Source organism: Cherax quadricarinatus, chromosome 62 (assembly GCF_038502225.1).
Source record: "Cherax quadricarinatus isolate ZL_2023a chromosome 62, ASM3850222v1, whole genome shotgun sequence".
NCBI classification, from domain to species: Eukaryota; Metazoa; Arthropoda; class Malacostraca; order Decapoda; family Parastacidae; genus Cherax; species Cherax quadricarinatus.
Window position 1 is genome coordinate 576,071 of NC_091353.1, and position 22,441 is coordinate 598,511.

The 22,441-nt window shown below is 41.6% G+C and overlaps 1 protein-coding gene across 1 annotated transcript in view; it reads left to right on the forward strand.

Annotated features, from left to right (window-relative positions):
* Positions 1-22,112, forward strand: part of LOC128687123 (uncharacterized) — a 40,241-nt gene extending 18,129 nt beyond the window's left edge. Inside the window, exons 7-18 of the mRNA XM_070098294.1 lie at positions 16-112; positions 2,588-2,635; positions 2,750-2,893; positions 4,378-4,423; positions 6,926-7,134; positions 7,613-7,690; positions 9,333-9,610; positions 11,154-11,250; positions 11,717-11,834; positions 12,310-12,460; positions 14,098-14,337; positions 19,827-22,112. Of these exons, the coding sequence (XP_069954395.1) occupies positions 16-112; positions 2,588-2,635; positions 2,750-2,893; positions 4,378-4,423; positions 6,926-7,134; positions 7,613-7,690; positions 9,333-9,610; positions 11,154-11,250; positions 11,717-11,834; positions 12,310-12,460; positions 14,098-14,332 (1,501 nt within the window). The 3' untranslated portion in view covers positions 14,333-14,337; positions 19,827-22,112. The remainder of the gene's footprint in view (positions 1-15; positions 113-2,587; positions 2,636-2,749; positions 2,894-4,377; positions 4,424-6,925; positions 7,135-7,612; positions 7,691-9,332; positions 9,611-11,153; positions 11,251-11,716; positions 11,835-12,309; positions 12,461-14,097; positions 14,338-19,826) is intronic.
* Positions 22,113-22,441: the final 329 nt, after the last annotated feature.

The following is a 22,441-nucleotide window of genomic DNA, read 5'->3' on the forward strand; positions in this document are numbered from 1 at the left end:
AACCTCCTCCAGCAGGTGGACAGAGAAGTGTGGCTTGCAGCTCACTCGAGAAATCTTTCCGAAGAGAGCCAGGAACTTGCGAGGAAGATCCCTCATAGTTGGCGTGATTAATGTAAGTACGGTGTTGTCTGTGGGTGATAAATCTTAGTCATTTTCCACTTCACCAGTTTTGTTTTTGTTATTCATGATAGAAAAGTTCCATTCGCGTATATATCCTCTTCGTTTACAAAATAAAGAAAAAATACAAATGCCTGACGTGATTCACAAGGGCACAAATTCGAGCACATCTGTGTGATTTGAGGAGTTCCCATTTTCCTGTTCTCAGAAGATGCCTTCCTTCTATCCTGTATTTTGGGAATGCATTTTTTTTTGTCGAGCACATCTCTTGTTGCAAGCCTTAGCACTTTCACTAGCTTCCTTAGATGCTTGGTTAGGTGAGGGTTCCAAACTGGTGCTGCATACTCCAATATGGGCCTAACGTACACAGTGTACAGGGTCCTGAACGATACTTTATTAAGATGTCGGAATGCTGTTTTTAGGTTTGCTAGGTACCCATATGCTGCAGCAGTTATTAGGTTGATGTGCGCCTCAGGAGATGTGCCTGGTGAGGTTTGTTGTCACTGGCCCCCTAGACTGCACTCCGTCTGCAGTCTTCTTTGCCCTTCCCCAATCTTCATGACTTTGCATTTGGTGGGGTTGAACTCCAGGAGCCAGTTGCTGGACCAGGTCTGCAGCCTGTCCAGATCCCTTTGTAGTTCTGCCTGGTCCTTTGCCGATTGAATTCTTCTCATCAACTTCACATCATCTGCAAACAGGGACACTTCTGAGTCTATTCCTACCGTCATGTCGTTCACAAATACCAGAAACAGCACCGGTCTTAAGACTGACCCCTGTGGAAGCCCACTCGTTACAGGTGCCCACTCTGACACCTCGCCACGCACCATGACTCTTTGTTGTCCTCCTGACAAGTATTCCCTGATCCATTGTAGTGCCTTCCCTGTTATCCTTGCTTGGTCCTCCAGCTTTTGCACTAATCTCTTGTGTGGAACCGTTAAACGCCTTCTTACAGTCCAAGAAAACGCAATCCACCCACCTCTCTCTCTCTCTTCTCTTACTGCTGTCACCCTGTCATAGAACTGAAGTAGGTTTGTGACACAGGATTTCCCGTCTCTGAGCTCGTGCTGGCTATCGTTGATAAGCTCGTTCCTTTCTAGGTGCTCCACCACTCTTCTCCTGATAATCTTCTCCATGACTTTGAATACTATACATGTCAGTGACACAGGTCTGTAGTTTAATGCTTCGTGTCTGTCTCCTTATTTAAAAATTGGGACTACATTTGCTGTCTTCCGTACCTCAGGTAGTCGCTCTGTTTCGATAGATGTGTTGAAGATTGTTGTACTCACCTATTTGTACTCACCTATTTGTGGTTGCAGGGGTCGAGTCACAGCTCCTGGCCCCGCCTCTTCGCTGATTGCTACTAGGTCCTCTCTCTCCCTGCCCCATGAGCTCTATCATACCTCGCCTTAAAACTATGTATGGTTCCTGCCTCCACTACATCACTTTCTAGGCTATTCCATGGCCTGACTACTCTATGACTGAAGAAATACTTAGTGTGTATGTGTGTGTGTGTGTGTGTGTGTGTCTGTATGTAGTGGTTGCAGAACTATTGTTACATCTCTTGCATCCCGCCTTTAGCAAATATATCTCAGCTTAATTTCTGTTTAATATTCTTATCATCAAGCAATATACACTCAGTGGGTGCTTTATTAGATAGACTGTACACGTGCTCATTAACGCAAATATCTACTCAGCCAATCACGTGGTAGCGACTTAATGCCTATAAAAGCATGAGACGTGACTAAGAGGTTCAGTTGTTGTTCAGAGTAGACATCAGAAAGGGGAAGAAATGTGATCAATGTGACTTCGACCTTGGAATAATCATTGGTGCCAGACGGGATGGTGTGAGTATAAAAACCTGCTGATCTGGAGCATTCGCACAAAGCAATCTTTAGAGTTTACAGAGAATATTGAGGCGGAATTCCGGTGTTGTACGTAGGTGTTACTGAGGTTATTGTCCCTACATGCATTAATGTGTTCATTGAAACGCGCTAGGAGATTTCTTGCTGTGTCTCATACATATATTCTGTGGCAGCCTCCACAGGGTATAGTGTAAACCCCTGCATTGACTGGTTCATGGTGCTTCGATTTTGTCCTGGTTAGATCCCATATAGTGACTCTAATGTTAGCTTGCACGAGTACTTCGGAAACATTCAATGCAATCTGGGTGTTCGGAAGGATTATAACTTTCTTAGAAATGGTGTTAGTGCGTCATTTGAGTTACTCTTGTATCCTTTTACCTAACGTATAACAGTAGTCTGGCAATACTGTTCGTGTCAGTTATTTCAGACAATAATATTGTATCTCACTGTTATAAGCCCACACTTATTATCTTTATGTGTTAATACTGAAAGCCTTTGATGTTTATGTGTACGATGTAACTAAGGTTATAATTGCTATAAAACATTTTAGCTAATATTAACAAAGATAAACATCAGTAAGTCATCCAATCAGGTTTCTTGTGTTTCAGAAACCTCGGGTTTTACAGATCAAAGAATTGACCAACTCTTCCTCTTCCATCAACTTCTCTTCTCCCTCCTCCACCATCAACTCTTCGACTAACTCCCCCTCCACCATCTCCTCATCTAACAACCTTACTAACTCCTCCCATTCGTTTTCTTCTTCCTCGTACACAATGCATGGTTACTCCTACGACATCCTAGTTATTCTCCAAGAGCACCATAACTTCAGTATTATCCCCACGATATATACACACTGGGGATCACCTGATGAGAATGGGTCCTGGGACGGCGTCATCGGAGCACTACACCAGAAGGTACTCTTTCTTATCTGGCTATTTTTAACGCGGGGTTAGAAACCGCGATCAGAGTCTCAGAACTCCAGATCGACGCGTTAGCCACTGGGCCAGCTAGCTGGGTTAGCTGGTTTTGAGACTTTCTGATCGCGGGTTCTAACCCCGCCCGTGGTATGGTTTGTTTGCAGTCGAGTCATTACGATTTTGTGAGTCAAGTTAAAATTGTTGTTAACTGTTAACTTTGATGAAAAATTGCATTAAAACTACGATATATACAAGTAAGGCATTATAGGGCATCCGAGAATATTCATAACTAAAATATGATTTAACAATGTTTTCCCCCGTTTAGATTAACAACTTATTACGAGTATGTAACAGGGTTCCCATTAATTAACAACAGTCATCTGGAGTGAATGGAGACAAATGGTTTTTAATACTTGACGTGCTGTTGGAGTGTGAGCAAAGTAACATTTACGAAGGGATTCAGGGAAACCGGCAGGCCGGACTTGAGTCCTGGAGATGGGAAGTACAGTGCCTGCACTCTGAAGGAGGGGTGTTAATGTTGCAGTTTAAAAACTGTAGTGTAAAACACCCTTCTGGCAGGACAGTGATGGAGTGAATGATGGTGAAAGTTTTTCTTTTTCGGGGAACCCTGCCTTGGTGGGAATCGGCCAGTGTGTTAATAATAAAAAAAAATCGAGAAACTCACTTCATTTTTGCTTTCTGCTGCGGTCCTTCCTGAAGAAATAAATTTTTGCCAGTAAAAGAACGTTTCCCCTCAATGACATTAGTTTTTTACCAATGGAATGCAAAATTTTCTCATATAAGTATTTAATAAACTAAATACTTGTGCAACACTGGTATATTTACTGTGGAAACGTATCGCCATCTAGTGTCTTCCTCACTCCAGTACAGAGAAGATTGGTGGTAATGAGTCCCTCATCCTGGAGTAGATGAGATGAGTTCAGAAATCTTGATAAACGTACAGTATATAAGCGACAAAGTCGCTTATATACTGCAGACACAGCTACTTCTTGGAATGTTGATACAAGGAATTGTAAATTTGCCTAATCTATAGGCCTGACCTATAGATTAGTGTCACCGTGGATTTTTCCACGGTGACACTTCCACCGACTGCTGTACCTCACCTGTCTGGAGTATATAAGCCTCTTCTCTGCACATTTGGTGTACTTTTATCAAGACTGATGGACTGATCACATCGACTTCAGGCTGAGGGATTGATTACTTCGAACTCCTTCTGATCTTCTAACATTCTTCTTTGGACTGAGGAAGCCACTGGCTGACCAATCGGTTTCACAGTAAAGATAGCCAAGTGTTGCACTAGTGTCTAAGTCATCAACGTGTCGGTTGTCTGAACCATTCATCTACAAGTATTTTTTTACTGTATTTTTTTTCTGCACAGAACGAATATTTTTTTTTTTTCAAAAGAAGACAATGATTGCTATATCTTATTACTATTAATAATTAAAACTGTTGTGTTGCAGGAAATTGACTTCAGCCCAATGGACTTCACACCAACCATGGAGAGCCGTGAGGTAATATTTGCTATCTTTTTCTTCTCTTCTCTTCATCTCCCTTCTTTTCTTCTTCTTCACCATCTTCTTCATTGTATTCTTATTATTATTAATTTTCTGGTTTCTTAATGAATTACATTGCGTATCGACTACCCGGGGATTATTAACGATGTATGCAACAACGTCAAAAATGCCTTCAACCCTGCAACAGAGGTTGTAGTAAAATCAACTCTAAGAATCACCGTCTGGTTGAATCCTCCCTTATACACAACTTTCCTTGTTTGAATCTTAGTCGTGGCTTCGTCTCTGTAGATACCTTCCTCTCCCACTACATTATTAAATGCTCCAAACTTCGATTTTCCTCTTTCCTCTTTCTCCTTTGGGTTGTCTTTCTTCTGCCGTGGATATTTGGTGCTTCATTACTTCTCCCCCCACCTCTGTGTTCTTGCGCCTACCCTCTGTGGGCCCCTAGCTCCCTTGTGGGCCCCTAGTTCCCTTGTGGACCCCTAGTTTCCTTGTGGGCCCCTAGTTCCCTTGTGAGCCCCTAGCTCCTTTGTGGGACCCTAGCTCCCTTGTGGGCCCCTAGCTCCCTTGTGGGCCCCTAGCTCCCTTGTGGGCCCCTAGCTCCCTTGTGGGCCCCTAGCTCCCTTGTGTGCCCTTAGCTTCCTTGTGGGCCCCTAGCTTCCTTGTGGGTCCCTAGCTCCCTTGTGGGCCCCTAGCTCCCTTGTGGGCCCCTAGCTCCCTTGTGGGCCCCTAGCTCCCTTGGAGTGCTCCTCTTAGTATTTGACTGACTCCACCACCACCATTACCACCTCCACTACTACCACCACTACCACCTCCTGGCCTATATATACTCTCTCCTTCTCTCCTTTTCGTTAGTATGACTTTGTAAAAGGTCCAAGTCGGACCGGAACGTTGTCGTAAGCTCCTCTCTTCCATGTGCGGGTTATCTGTGTATTTTATACTCTCAGTGACATACACATCATGGTATGTACATCTTTTATTAAGTTATATTTAGACTTAATAGATGTTATATTTCTTGTTAATTATAACTGATTTTTTTCATAAAAAAAATTTTTTTTAATCATTATTCAATACAAAAGAAGCATATCAGTATTTATAAAAAATATATATTTCACAATGGTGTAAAATAGAGAAAAAATACACACGTCGATACCATGCCCATCTCTTCTAGGGCAGGGTAGGTGCCTGAGCCAGAGCTTCCAGCTCGCAAGATTATCATTCCCATTATCCCCCTTGGGGGGGGGGGATGGCAGGCCAGGGTGGCCTAGCTTGTGGCTAGGCCTGGGGACAGTTGGTCCCAAAGATGAGGAGGTACTTGTGCCTCCTCCCGTGGGAGACTTGGGTCTCAGACACTCCCTAGAGAGGGAGCCGAGGCCGGGCCACCACTTGGAAAAGGCCCGGGCCGGGAGAATACCGCCGAATCTTTAATAATAATAAAAAATGCACAGAATTTAAATAAATGAATATATATATATATATGTATATATATATATATATATATATATATATATATATATATATATATATATATATATATATATATATATATATGCAATAAGATCACAGTAAACAGGTGATTTCAAAATATGCAAAACAACCACTCTGAAAGAATAGAGAAATTCCAAGCGCTTTCGTGACTACTCACATTATCAAGGAACTATGTGAGTAGACACGAAAGCGCTTGGAATTTCTCTATTCTTTCAGAGTGGTTGTTTTGCATATATATATATATATATATATATATATATATATATATATATATATATATATATATATATATATATATATATATATATATATATATATATATATATATATATATATATGATCTCATACATATATATACTTATGCAGACATACATTCATAAGAGAATATTTACGTTCATACATATGCATACACAAAAATTTGTATATTTGCATCCTTAGGCAAGCATACAAATGTACTTGCAAATATTTACATGTTTTGCCGCATTAGTATTTTATGAGCAGTTTACACTATTGTTTTCAGTGTTTTGGGGTAGAGGCGCCGGGCGTTTGAAATACAGTAAAATCGAAATATATTTAATTATATTTATATTTATACAATATATTACTCTCTCTCTCTCTCTCTCTCTCTCTCTCTCTCTCTCTCTCTCTCTCTCTCTCTCTCTCTCTCGCAGGTGATCGACTTTGCTGAATGGTTAAGTGAGAATCCTGTGATTATTACGTCGGCTTCTGCACAGCCTCAGCCTCGGCCCTTCCTCCTGCTGCAGATCTTCAACCCGACCGTAAGTCAGAGGCAAGATAACACAGCAGGCAGAGAGGGACGAGTGACTGTAAGAGTGATAGAGAGAGAGAGAGAGAGAGAGAGAGAGAGAGAGAGAGAGAGAGAGAGAGAGAGAGAGAGAGAGAGAGAGAGAGAGAAATCATAAACAAGGAGAGATGGTAGAGAAACGGGGTGAGGAGCCGATTATGAGGAGACGACTGACAGTGAAAAACTCTAAATCATTTTCAGACTTGCTGGCTCATTGTGTGGGTGTTGGTGTGGGTGTTGGTGTGGGTGTTAGTGTGGGTGTTGGTGTGGGTGTTGGTGTGGGTGTTGGTGTGGGCGTTGGTGTGGGTGTTGGTGTGGATATTGATGTGGGTGTTGACGTGGGTGATCGTGTGGATGTTGATGTGGGTGTTGGTGTGGGTGCTGGTGTGGGTGATGCTGTGGGTGTTGATGTAGGTGTGGTTGTGGGTGTTGGTGTGTGAGTATTGGTGTGGGTGTTGATGTAGGTGTGGTTGTCTGTGTTGGTGTGTGAGTGTTGGTGTGAGTGTTGGTGTGAGTCCTTGTGATTTTATCAATTCAATTCAGAGATAATCTGAAGGTGTTGAAACTAGAGACAGTAGAAGATGAGGTAATCATCCCCTCAGCCTGGAAACACTTGCTCACTACCTTAGTATTGATGAATCTGAGACTGAAGACTAGTGTTGAACACTGGCTTCCAGGTTGAGTAACTAATTCCCTAATCTTTCTCTGTTTTCTGTGAAGAGTTCTGCAAGGCTGAGGGACAAACTTCTTCATCTTGTTCTGTATCAAGTTTCACTGCCTTTAAATTCCCTCTGTATTGGATTACAAAAGGCACTAGTTGGTGAAATTTTCTCGAATTACGATTCTCTAGTGTTGCATACTCTTAATTTTGTCGGTATTCTGTAACAGGATTGTAATAATCCTGAGTCGGGTGCAGGTGTGGGTTCCCGTATGGGTCCTTGTCTGGGTGCTGTCGTTTGTGTTAATGTGAGTTCTCGTGTGGGTTTATGTGTGGGTGCATCTCTGGGCGTTGTATTGCTTTCAGGTATGGATTGAGGTTTGGATGCTGATGATGTGACTCGTAGTCTGGGTTTTGGTGTGGGTATTGGTTTGAGTACAAGTGTGAGTTTTGGTGTTTTTGGGTATGTGGATTCATGTGTGGGTGCAGGTATGGGTGCTGGTGTGATTGCTGGGTCGTGTTTCAAGTGTTGTGTGGGTGCAGGTGTGTGTGCTGTTGTAGGTGCAGGTGTCGGGGACCACTGTGATTCTTTCTGTTGGTACTCATGTGTTGTATGGGTGCAGGTGTGTGTGTATGTGTTGTGTGGGTGCAGGTATGTGTGTGTTGTGTGACAGTTTCATAAGTAAATCACATGTTCAACACTTATGTATCTGTATTCCGAAACGCTTCGCAGCACTCCTGGTGCCTCCTCAGTATTCGTCTGAAGAAGCCTACTGTGGAGGCGAAACGTTCCGGAATAGACAAACGTAACTATTGCAGGTGTGTCATAATTATCACCCTTGATGCTACATGCACAGGTGTATCCTCTACTGTTGTTGCTGGTGTTGTTCAGCACGTTGGTGATGTATGCTCTCCGGCGGGCCAGTAGCTTGCTCCTTCCTGATGTCTGGCAACACACTGGTGATGTTCACCTCCAAGTCTTCACCGTCAGCAAATTTATTCTCGCTCAGAGTAAGTCTCTCAAGTGAAGCCCTCATTGTCTCTCATTGTCTTCCAGTGTTCTTTGTTTCTCATTGTCTACTAGTCTTATTTTATTGTGTCCCAGTATTATTGTTCTTATTATCTCTCAGTCTCCCAGTGTTCTCTTACTGTCTCTGTCTCCTAATGTTCTCTTATTGTCTCTGAGTTTACTAGTATTCTCTACTTGTTTTCAGTGTCTCACACTGTTTTCTTGTCACTCGATCTCTCACACATTTTTTTCTGATTGTTTACGAATATTTCTCAGGGCAATGTTTTCATATTGTGTCTCACCTTCTCCAGTGTTCACTTAGTGTTTATCACTGTTAATATATTAACTCTCAGTGTTCTTTTATTGCTTCTCATTGTGCTTCAGTGTTCTCTTAGTGTTTGTCAGAGTGATTAGATGTTCTTTATTTTGTTGTCTTAGCTATATGCAGTGTTATCTTATTATCTCTCAGTATCTCCCAGTGTTTGCTTACTGTTCTTAATGAAGGTATCCCCTGGTGCATCACTATCTCCCTGTTTACAGGTGTCTCCCAGTGCTTCACAGAATTAAGAGACCTTCTCTTAAAGTGTCTCAGGATGATGTCCATTGTCTGTCAGTCTCTCTTGTGTCCTTCACTTATTGTATCATTGAATCTTTATATCTCTCAGTGTCTTCAAGCTTCTCTTAATGTCCTTAGGCATCTTTAGAGATGTTTCAGCACCTCTCGTTGTTTGTGTGTTATGTAGTATCTTTTAGATTTAAGAGGCACATAAGTACCCCCGTCTTCTAATAACATGTTCATTTTTCCATTATATTCTACCTTGTCCATAATTACTATCGCGTTTTCTTTGTCTGTTTCGTAAGGTGAAGTCCAGGATCTTTAATTCATGGTATAACTTAACAAATCTTTGATGACATTTGTTGTTGTTGAAGTCTGAGCAAAGCTTAGACCTCTCCCATACCTGTCCCTCTTTACACTTCTGTCTCTTACTACAAACCTGTCTCTCTCCACACTCATGTCCCTCACTACACACCTGTCTCTCACTACACACCTGTCCCTCACTATGCACGTGCCACTCACTACACACCTGTTCATGGCAGATGAGCGGAAGCTTCCCAGAGTTGTGAGTGTGCGAGTGTACTTCATGATCTTCGTCCTCGTGTGCTTTGTCCTGGACTCCGTCTACCAAAGCAGCGTCACTGCTTTCATCGCTATACCCAGGTGAGAGAGAGACAAGAGTATACCACTGTCAGTTTAGAAGCAGTTTTTTTCTGGTATATGAGCAGCAGTCCTCAGGTCAATGACACTGTCCTCAGGTAATTATTATTTACCTGACGTCACTACGACTTACCACATCACATTAAGAGAAACATAAGTTCATTAACACTGTCCTCCGAAAATTATCTCTATCCTCAGGTGATAAATACTGTACTCTGGCTTTTATCAATTAATATTCTCTCCAGAGATCATTAATACTGTTTCCTGAGGAAGAACATTGTCTTCAGATAATTAACACTGCCATGAACATTGTCATCAGGCCATTAACGTTGTTCTCAGATTATGAACATTAAAACAGTTATTAAGCTTATTATCAAATCCTTAACACAGGTATTAACACTGTTCTGAAACCATGAACACCGTCCTTTGATCATTTTCACAGATATTAACACTGTCATGTTATTAACACATGTATTAACAGTTCTGACAGTTGTGATGAATGGTTTGAAAAACCGACAAGTTGAAGATTGAGACACTTATGCAGCATATGGGAATCTTTATTCAGGAAACGTTTCGCCACACAGTGGCTTCATCAGTCCAATACAAAGAGGAAGGCGTAAGGAGAGGAGGAGTATGAGGTAATCAGTCCCTCAGCCTGGAGTCGATGTTTTCAGTCCATCAATCTTGTAGAATGTACAGCATAGGGCCGTAGACGTGGCTTATATACTGTAGTGAGGTGACGTGAAGCAGACGGAGGCGGGATCATAGTGGTATCATCCACTAGTCGAAGTAGGTCTTTGTCCAAAGGTTGAACAAGCGTTGAATTCGGTTTTTCAAACCATTCATCACAACTGTCAGACACTGCAGCATCATGGGATCTTCTTACAAAGAATTCTTCAACGCTTGTTCAACATTTGGACAAAGACCTACTTCGACTAGTGGATGATACCACTATGATCCCGCTTCCGTCTGCTTCACGTCACCTCACTACAGTATATAAGCCACGTCTACGGCCCTATGCTGTACATTCTACAAGATTGATGGACTGAAAACATCGACTCCAGGCTGAGGGACTGATTACCTCATACTCCTCCTCTCCTTACGCCTTCCTCTTTGTATTGGACTGATGAAGCCACTGTGTGGCTAAACGTTTCCTGAATAAAGATTCCCATATGCTGCATAAGTGTCTCAATCTTCAGTTCTGACAGTCTGACTTTTTTTGTGTTCTCTACACATATGTGTTCTCTACACATATGTGTTCTCTACACATATGCTGCTATGTATGATAATCTATGTAACTGTATTTGTGTATACCTGAATAAACTTACTTACTAAACACAGTTATTAACATTGTTTGAAGATCATTAACAGAGGTGTTAACACTGTCCTAATATCATTAACACAGTTAATAAAACTGTTCTCACATCCTGAACACTGGCCTTAGTCATTAGAACATTTACTGAGACTGTTGTCATCCTGTAAACATTGTTCTCAGGCATTTATATTGTTTTTTAAACTGTTGTCATCTGATGAACACTGTCCTCAGGTTCACTGCTGTCATTGACAATCACGAGAAGCTGTCATCTAACACTCGCGTCATCCCTGTGACTGAGGTTCATTCCAACACTATGACTATGCTGATGGTAAGCTGTTTCGTCTTTTTCATCTTCCATTTTATTATGTCTTCTTTCTTTCCTCCTATACCTTCGACTACTTCTTCCTCTGTAATATCCTTGTCCTTCTTCCTTTGTCCCTGTCTTCAACATTAATCTTCTTCTTTCTCCTTCTTGTAATTGTATCTTACTCTATCTTCTTCTTCTTCCTCTTCTTCTTCTTCTTCTTCCTCTTCTTCTTCCTCTTCTTCTTCCTCTTCCTCTTCTTCTTCCTCTTCTTCTTCCTCTTCTTCTTCCTCTTCCTCTTCTTCTTCCTCTTCTTCTTCTTCTTCCCCTTGTTATCGTACCATTCTTAGCAAATTTTTAATTACAGTTGTTTACATATTTGACTCTTTTTAGAATGCATTTACTTTACAATGTCACTATAGTTTTCTAGAGCATCTCATTAGTATTATATTTTTTCCAAGAGTATCATACTCCTGGTATGTCCTTACAGGAGTCGGACAGGAAGTCCTTCCAGAAGCTAGTGGCTCGCATACAGCTCCTGGAACCTTCCTTCATCGACACAGCCAAATTTTTCGATGGTATCGCTGCAGGAAAGTGGGCTTTTGTAGGTGAGAGAGAGAGAGAGAGTATGGCACCAGAGACAACTGGTAAAACTGCACATACTTAGAGTCTCTGGCTCTGTACTACACCTCCTTTGTGATAACCATCAAGGTAAACTAAGAGCAATTCTCAACGAGACAGAGCCACCAAGACACTCTTATAGTTGGTTTAGAAAGACACGTAAGCAAACACTATGACATATTTATTAGAAAACGTTTCGGTCCTGGGACCTTGATCACTTGTTAGAAGTGATCAAGGTCCCAGGACCGAAACGTTTTCTAATAAATATGTCATAGTGTTTGCTTACGTGTCTTTCTAAACCAACTTGTCGGTATTTATTACCAAGGTTTATACCACACTCTTATAGTGCCTGTCTTCCACAATGAAGTGTGCTTAACCCATTGTTATAGAATGTCTGCTTCAGTGACGTTTTGTTCTTCAACAGTAATATCTTTCCACAAATATTTGTCTGTGACTTGACAGATACCGCGAGTTCATCTTACGGGCGAGCTCTCGACTACGAGAACGAGCGAGGTCGTTGCAGGTTCTACAAGTCAAGAAGTAGCATTGTTGGGGGTCTGGACGCCTGGCCCTTTCCCAGGAATTCTCCTGTCCACGCCACCTTATCTAAATCGTAGGTTTACGAACGTTTGCTGATACTGTAGTTGTGCTGAATGGATATTTGGTGTTCCTTTGGAGATTTGTTTTGAGGTCAGCTCCGTCAACTGATTTGACGTAAATGGTTTAGAGAACCGACAAGTTGAAGAATGAGACACATGGGCAACATTTTGGCATCTTAATTATGGAGACGGTTGGGCAACCAGTGGGTTCTTCAGTATAATGGACTGAAGAAGGCACTAACTAGCGAAACATTTCCACGAAATAGATTCCCATATGATGCATAATTGTCTCAGTTTTCCTGTCTATTGATGTTTAGAAATGCTTAAGTATTATTTTGTTGATGTGTGTCATATAATTGATGTTTACTGTTAGGCCGATGTTCATTCTTGTTGTTTGTAATGAATATAGTGATGAGTGGAATTTTGGTGATGCATAATGGATTGGCTGATGATCTTTAATGAGTGGCTGTTAATGTCTAGTGAGTGACTGGCGATGCCAAGTGGGTGACTAGCGATACCTAGTGGGTGACTAGCGATACCTAGTTGGTGACTGGCGATGCCTAGTGGTAACTAGCGATACCTAGTGGGTGACTAGCGATACCTAGTGGGTGACTGGCGATGCCTAGTGGGTCTCTAAAGTTCAGTAGATGTGTAATCGGGGTTTAACGATGTATAGCTGGTGCTGGTGATGTCTAGTAGATGTCCCTGGATGTCTAGGTTGTGTCTGGTGATGTCTAGTCAGTTTCGTGCGATATGTATTACATAATCGGTCAAACTGAGGGAGAACTTAGTAATAAATAGAGAATGTTTGGGGATACCTAGTGGCTGTTAGTAGGTACTATATTTAGTCATTTTAAGTTAGCAGTAATGTTTAGATGGTGTTAGATGAAATTTAGTGGATATTTTGTGCTGTTTAATATGTGTTTACTAATGTTTACTATGTTTTTCTTAATATTTGGCTACTGTCTAGTGAATACTTGGTTATGTTTAATTGGTGTTTGGTGAGAGTATATTTTTATATCTGCTGATCTATTTATGGTAATGTTTAGTGAGTATTTGGCGATATAAAAGGTGGCTGGTGATGTAATGCATGTTTAGTGAATGTTTGATAGTAACGAACAAGTGTTTAATAGTTTCTCAATGTTTAGTGTTGTATAATTTGGTTTTAGGAAATTCAATGAGCGCTAGATAATGATCAGCAGTAACTATAGCGATCATTTGATACTTCTATGTACTAAGTAAATTGTTGGTGAGTACAGATATTTAAATGTGTGATGAATGGTTTGAAAAACCGACAAGTTGAAGATTGAGACACTTATGCAGCATATGGGAATCTTTATTCAGGAAACGTTTCGCCACACAGTGGCTTCATCAGTCCAATACAAAGAGGAAGACGTAAGGAGAGGAGGAGAATGAGGTAATCAGTCCCTCAACCTGGAGTCGATGTGTTCAGTCCATCAATCTTGTAGAATGTTTAAATGTTTTTTCGATGTTCATTGAGTTGTTTAGTAGATAAATGATAATTTTTTTTATTAAGTGCTTGTGTTTTAATAGTGTGCTGCGATATTCTCTGATTTCATTAATATTTAGATTGTGTGAGAGATACAGAATTAACGTTAAACAATTGTTTTTTAAATAATTTTCTTTATAGTTTAAAGTGGCTCCGTTACTATGGTATACTGGAACACATCAAGGCCAGGTACTACCGCCCTCGTTGTTATTCCACTAAGGATGCTAAGAAAAACAATGAAGGGTCGAAGAAGATGGACCTTGGGAAGATGCAAGCCTCCTTCTACATCCTGGGTCTGGGCTTGTGCCTTGGCTTCCTCAACTTTCTGGCAGAGTTGCTCCTGTTTTTCTTCAAACGCTGTTGTGGTAGAGAGTAGCTGAGGTAGGAACAAAGTGTGTTAATTGGTAGGTTTGTCTGGCGGTGGTTGGGGGGGTTAAGGTGGTGGTGAGGATGACTCACGAAATCGTAATGACACGATTGTAAACAAACCATACCACGGGTGGGGATAGAACCCGCGATCAGAGAGTCTCAAAACTCCAGACCGTCGCGTTAGCCACTGGGCCAGCTAGCCACAATAAGATTCCTGTGGTGTAGAAATATACCTAGCTGCATGAATCTTATTGTGGCTAGCTGGTCCAGTGGCTAACGCGACGGTCTGGAGTTTTGAGACTGATCGCTGGTTCTATCCCCGCCCGTGGTATGGTTTGGTGGTTGGGGTGGTGATTTTCTTGTTGGTGGGGGAGGTGGTGTTGGTAGTGGTGGTGGTAGTGATGTTCTTGGTGGTGGTAGGAGTGATGACGGGGTGGTTGTTGTGGTGAGGGGGCAGGTAGTAGGTATGATGTTTTTATATTTGTTAATTATTATTAGATTATTTAGTATCATTATAAACATGTCTCACACACATGAAAAATGAAAGATAAATAGGTTTCACTAAAGGTAAGATAGCTCCAGTACCTTGGATTAAAAACCCTTCATATCTGCCTCACCTGAGAAGAGTGTTGGTGTAGCATCTTCGTAATGTATATCATCCGCATCTTCTCATCCTGTAGATGAAGATGCTGATGAAGATGAAGGAGACTTCTTACGTTCATTGAATGGTGCCCCAAACTAGTGCCAGCTGTTCTGGCAGTAGTTTTTGGTATCCATTGTTAGTTACACTGGGAAAGATGAGCCTAAATATTACCAGCTACAATGAGAATAATATTCCCAACTTGTACCATCGGCACTGATAATATACCTGTATCTACGCAGCCACTGTGACACCCAGCTACTGTACAGTGATCTCCTCTAACATTAAGTGTGCTTACCCAATCTAAGCTAATGGAAAACGGAAGACGTGTAGTGAGTTCGAAGGTTAGATGTCTCTACACTTCTTGTTACGTTATTGCCGCTCACGAAGTAAGGAGAAACACTCTGAAAGTGACATCCATAATAAACAGTATATGAAATGCAAAATGGGCCTCGAGTTTAGTTTGCATTTGCTGGGTTCATCTATCATATCATCATTCACTCCATCACTGTCTTATCAGAGGAGTGTCTACAACACAGTAAAAAAAACTGCAATATACCAACACCACTCCTTCAGAGTGCAGGAACTGTACTTCCCACCTCCAGGACTCATGTCCAGCTAACCGGTTTCCCTGAATCCCTTCATCCAGGTTACTTTGCTCACACTCCAATAGCATATCAAGTAATAAAAATCATCTGTCTCGAGTCACTCCTATCTAACCCACTTACGCATACATACTGGAAGTCCAAGCTCCTCGCACGCACACAAAACCTTTACCCCCTCCCTCCAGCCATTCCTAGGAGAACCCCTACTGCCTTCCTTCCATTACAGATTTATATGCAGCCCAAGTCATTCTACTTTGTTCCATCTTTTCTAAATGTCCAAACGATCTTATGTTCAAACGACCTCCTTTCTTATGTTATTCCTTACTAAGGTGTCGGAATGATAGGTGTCCCGTAGCTCGATCGTTAACGCACTTAGTTCACACACTGAGGTCCGGAATTCGAATCTCCGGTACGGCTGGAAAACATAAGGACGTGGTTCCACAAGACAATTGTTGACCTTGTTCACCCATCAGTATTAAATGGTTAACCTGGATGTTAGTCAATTGGTGTGGGTCGCATCCTGGGATAAACCTGACCTACTTTTCCCGAAATGCTCTGCATAACAAGGAGCTTTCTATATAGTAGTATGTCACTGATGTCAGCTAGGCCTGTATACCTTGTACATGTACTTGAAGACATAAATATATTCTTATTATTATATTATTAGTCTTGGGTTTGCCAGGCGCCCATATACCGCAGTAATTATTTGGTTGATGTGCCCCTCAGGAGATATGCTCGGTATTATACTCACCCCAAGATCCTTTTCCCTGAGTAAGGTTTACAGTTTTTGGCCCCCGTAGCCTGTACTCTGTCTACGGTGTTCTTTACCCATCCCTGATCTTCATGACTTTGCACCTGGTGGGGTTAAATTCCAGCAGGCAGTTGCTGGACCAGGCTTGCAACCTGTTCAGGTTCCCTTTGTAGTCCTGTCTGATCCTCATCCGATTGAATTCTCCTCATTATGTTCGCATCATCTGTAAACACTTCCGAGTCTATGCGTGTATATGTGTACTCACCTATTTGTGGTTGCAAGGGTCGAGACTCAGCTCCTGGCCCCGCCTCTTCACTGATCGCTACTAGGTCTTCTCTCTCCCTGCTCCATGAGCTTTATCATACCTCGTCTTAAAGCTATATATGGTTCCTGCCTCCACTGTGTGTGTGTGTGTGTGTGTGTGTGTGTGTGTGTGTGTGTGTGTGTGTGTGTGTGTGTGTGTGTGTGTGTGAGTGTGTGTGTGTGTATGTGTTAGTGCGCCTGTAATAATTTCATACATCTGCATAAAGAAAAACATTAACACGTACTAATGACAGGTTATTTTAACAGAGAATAATCTCTCTCTCTCTCTCTCTCTCTCTCTCTCTCTCTCTCTCTCTCTCTCTCTCTCTCTCTCTCTGTACATCTGCAGTGAATTTAATCCTTATTTTGGCCATTATAATATAATCGAACAGATGTCACCAGTTAATTGCAGCTGCAATGAACATAGTATAGCCCAGAGGCTTTCATTTCAGCCATCGCAGGCAGACCTTCACTCGTAATCACGGTATGGAGGTGGTTCACGCACAGCTGAAGCTTCACTAGCAGTGCTCGAGACAACATTGACCAGAAGACGAACAACGAATGTTTGCAAGTCAAAAATAGTAATTACAATATTTAAACAAACTTGTTTGTTTGTAGGTGAGACAAATTATCTTGATCGGTCTGCTGAAACACCCGAGGTATTAAGACCTGCTGATATACCTGGGGTATTAAGGACGCAAATTTCAGGTATCTTCACTTCACTTTCATATAGGAGTAAATGTAAAGATTTGCCATATATAAAAAAAGAACAACACACATATCCACATATACACACATATACACCTAGAGTTTGCTATTATTCTTGGCTAGTGTTGAACATATACGCAACATTAATTTCCCTCATGTAAGCGATGGACTTTAAACCCAATTACAGTCCAATCAAGCTTCGCCACTCCGTTTAAATATTCAGTGAATTAGAGCCTAAGCACTTCTTTTTAATATCTTTAATAAAAATTCAGCAGAAAATGGTCTTAACTTGTAAATAAAATATTAAACACTTTAATTGGCCACTTGTCTAAGAAACAGTTTTATGACGGTGAGGTCAGACAGTGTTGACATCTGTGCTGCTGTTAGTGATCGAAGCAGTTTACTTGACTCTTCCCACCAGTATACACCACCTGCCATCACTGCCCTCTCTTGAAACCTTTTAAACTACAACATGGCCTCCTTCCATAGTCTTGACAGGTCGTCACTGGAACTAAAGGCAGAAGACGCTGCTAGTAGTCCAGATATTAAGAATTCAGAAATTGTCAGCGATTGCAATACGGAAATTGCCAATGAATTTAACTGTTATAAAAATACAAAATACGGTGACTATCGAGAGGGCAGTGATGGGACAGTGAGTGATGAGTCTAACGACACAGTATTTGATGTGCCACTATGTAGTGAAGGAGCAGTCGGTTACGTTTTGTCTGACCAAGTCGATGTAACAAAGTGTTGTGAACAAAACGTTTGTGACTTTATGTATGATCCAACACGTGAAGTAACAGAAGGTAACGAGGAATCGTGTGACCTTATAAACGACCCAGTATGGTATGTACTGGAGAATTGTGAGGAATCGAGTGACGACTCCAGTGAGCCACTTTGGTATATATCAGAAGACAGTAATGCAGACAGTGACCTATCTAAGGACGTATGTAATTACCTATTCAGTGACTTGTCAAGTGACCTATCTAGTGAACTGTCAAGTGAACAATCCAGTGACCCATCCTGTAAAACAGAATGTGGCTCTCCTAATAAAGCTGAACCTACCTCCATAATTAAAGAGCGTTTTAAGAAGACTTTTGTAGGAGAGGACACAGAGAAATATCTTCATCTCTGTGATTATTCTGAAGATGCTAGAGGGAGCATGTGCAATAGTAGTAATGGGAGTGTCGGCGAGACTGTAAGTGGGAGTCTACGGGACTACAGCACTTTTAATGGCGGTGATGGCCAGTACAGCTTTACCAGCCATAGTTTCCATCGGTATGATTGCATTATTGACGAGAAGCGCTTGCAATATAGCAGCGACGATAACAAAACCATAGACCACCTTAATTGTTATGCGTACGGGTACAGCAGTCATGGCTGTACTGTTAAATACGACCGTGACAGCTTTAACCGCGAAGGCTATGACCGTGACGGCTTTAACCGCGAAGGCTATGACCGTGACGGCTTTAACCGCGAAGGCTATGACCGTGACGGCTTTAACCACGAAGGCTATGACCGTGACGGCTTTAACCACGAAGGCTATGACCGTGACGGCTTTAACCACGAAGGCTATGACCGTGACGGCTTTAACCGCGAAGGCTATGACCGTGACGGCTTTAACCGCGAAGGCTATGACCGTGACGGCTTTAACCGCGAAGGCTATGACCGTGACGGCTTTAACCGCGAAGGCTATGACCGTGACGGCTTTAACCGCGAAGGCTATGACCGTGACGGCTTTAACCGCGAAGGCTATGACCGTGACGGCTTTAACCGCGAAGGCTATGACCGTGACGGCTTTAACCGCGAAGGCTATGACCGTGACGGCTTTAACCGCGAGGGCTACAACTTACTCGGACTCGAGCGAAGTGATTATGACGCCGATGGTTACGATGCATATGGTTACGACCGTTATGGTCTTGATCGTGAAGGTCGCAATAGATATGGATATAAACTCCAAGATTATGACGAAAACGGCCTTGATAAGTTTGGTTATAACGCTGATGGATTTTATATGATGCCCAGAATCTATCAGAATTCTGAGGATACACGAACTACCAGCAGAAACTTTGTAAGAAAATTAACACAAGCTGTGGAGGCTGCCAGAATTTCTTCTCGTGAGGCAGTGCTTGCTGCAATACAGGCTCTGGCCTCGCTGTCTGTGGCTAGAGCAAAGGAGCAAGTTAAACGGGATCACGGAACGTAATTTGTTGCTACTACACGTTGCTAAGTGAGACTGCAGTGTGTAAGTTAATGTTACCTTATTTTTTTGACATTTTATACTAAATGCTTTTCACGGAACGGTGATGTATGGAATTTTCTTTACCACTGTTATGTTGGTTCTGCATCTGTTTGGAAGTCTTTTTTTTTTTCTCTTTAGCGGTATATAGCTAAATATTTAAACTAGAGTAATGGACCGTAGTTTTAAGGTGACTGAAATACCGTATCTAATTGTATTCAAGCATTTGGTTAAGAGTTCTGTTTTCTCTTCCAGATTTTGTATTAAATCTAAAGGATGAGTAAACGTGCAGACTGTAGGCTACGAAGGTCGTGCATGTTACCCCTTGGTCAACATTTGTGAAAAATGACCTTCTGATAACACTTCCGAAGAAATGACCACCTCTGGACACGAGTGCAGGGATGATATCCCCTCCCTTTCCATTACTTTTGGAGGTATGACCTGCCTATGTCATCACCCTCTGAATTAAACTGGAGTAGGATGAGCTGCCTTCACCTGGTAAAACGTTCATTGGATAATCTTGCCCTGTCGCCCCTCCTCGACCTCTTCACTTCGTCTGGTAACTAGGGGGAGATGCTGTCTTCCCCTCACCATCTGGCAACATTTAGGAGGGGTAGGCTGTCCCCTCCAACCTACCCACCTCCAACAAACTTTCTTTAATCGCCTGTTTAGTTAAGTTTATTACCTAAAATTTCACTTTATTCTAACTTCTTAATCAACCGTTTTGGTGTAAAGGAATATTTTTTTTCTTGCATTAGCGGCTTTGGTTCTTACTTTTAGTAAATATTCTTAAGAGTTGCATGAAAGTACGAAAGCAAATTATCCCTAAGGATAAAATTTTTTTAGTTTTCTCATACTGATCTATGTCCTTTTAATATCCTCGCAAACTGCGTAGCCTAAATTATTAGTGTTCACAGCATCGTTAAACTAATTTCATTTAGAAAAGTTTATAAATGAAGTAACTTTGTATATTCAACATTGTACTGGCTTCGCAGTTTAGATGCTCGTCACGTATTTTTATTTTGGGGGAGGGGGGGGGGGGTTTGGACTGCAACAATTCGGCATAATGAGTTTAATGCTCATGTTGCCATATATTTTTTATCAATTTTCAAGTCTCATGATAAACGGCTTTTGGAAAGTTTGACGCCTATTTTTAATGCAACTTTTAAATACTGTATATTCAGACTATCGTAAGTCTTTTTAAAAGTTTATTAATATTGTATTACAAAATTTGACGTGTGGTATTTTATGAAGTTTAAAACAAATTATTGCATGTTACAAATTTTATTTACAAAGTGTTTGACACTTTGTATAAAGTTTCTATTGCTTTCCTGCTCTAGTAACTTGTTAAAATGTTTAATCATGTACAAAGTTTCACCTATTCATGATTCTTCACTATGAATGTACAAAGCTGCTCGTGTGATTTCAGTTAATATGTAAATAGCCGCAAAGAAATGAGTTTTTAAACCTCTCTAATAATCTGGTCTGGTAATTTTTTTTACTAAAGGGTACATTTAAGCTCGAGGATCTGTTTTTCTGTGGGAAGAAATTTAGGAGACTGATTATGGAAGACGGAAATTGTGAAGGTCCCAGAAGTGGGGAAAACTCTTGTAATAGAAGAGTTTCCTAAATATCTAGAGCTTGAACGAAGTAATTTATGTAAGTTATTAAGGCTAATTTCTCAATATTGGTTAACCAGTATTCCACTCCAGATCATTATGCTCGTACATAATGTATATTCATTATATTCCTGGACAGACTGTCTTTCACTCAAGACTATGGCGAAGAGCTGTGCCATCCTAAAGTTTTAAAGTGGCTAGTTTCTACTCTATTGCCTCGTGTCTTCTACATCTGAGGTAGAAATGTAGACTATTTAACAGTGGTTAAGGTCTCTAGATCAGCCAAGTAATAATACTGCTCTTATCTTTAAACCCAATTAATGAAAATGTTAAGTCATCCTGGAATAAACATCTCGATGCTGTCAAAAGGAATGAACCATTACCTAACCTTGAGCTATGGTGCTGAGCCTGAGATGTTTTATATCACCCGGGCCAGGTCAGGACCTGATACTTCGGGAAGATAGTTAACATAGCCTGTTCACCTGTTCTTTCCGGGTCAGTTATTATTGGCTGAGAGACTACTCGACACGCTACTAGAGTCGACCCCGGACAGTATCGTGAAGCTCGTCTCAGATTCTCGGTGTCATCATTGTACTGTGCATTGCGTAGGGTAAGAGGTGGTGCCCAGGTAAATGCAATACCTGGTCACAGCATTCCCTCAGGGAAGGTTATCTGTTGACAGTGAGGGACTTTGCGAAGAAACTCGTCCTTTCTTTAAGTAGAGCCCGATTGCCCTCCATTCCTCCTTCGCTGGCTGTATGGCCCTTGTGGTTTAGCGCCTCTTTATTATAATCCTCCTTGCTGTTTGACCCTAAGAGTTCAACACTGCATTTTTTACCCTAAAATTAAGGGGGAAAGGAGAGCGTCTCAGTACTTAGGACTCCCACTTATCGAATCGACACCTAGCCCACCCCACCCTCCCAGTTCCTTCCTATCTGACCTTTTAGAAACTCGTGAATTCCAGATCCTAGCTTGGAGGAAGAAAAAGATCTTGGTCAATTACATTTTATGTAGGACATGTGTGGTATTGTTGGCTGTTGAAAGTGAATAATTTATGGACGTGCTGAGCTGTACTTTTATTTTCTAGTGGGGAGGCCTTGTGTCTCCTTAGTTAAAGTACCAGAGGAGGCTTCCTGTCAGTTTAGAGAGGTGATGGCTAAAGGCGACACGGCTCTTCACGGGTTTCCAATAGTCAATCTCTTCAGCCGAAGTGGCTCGGCTGATGCAAAATGTGCAATCCTCGATTGCTGG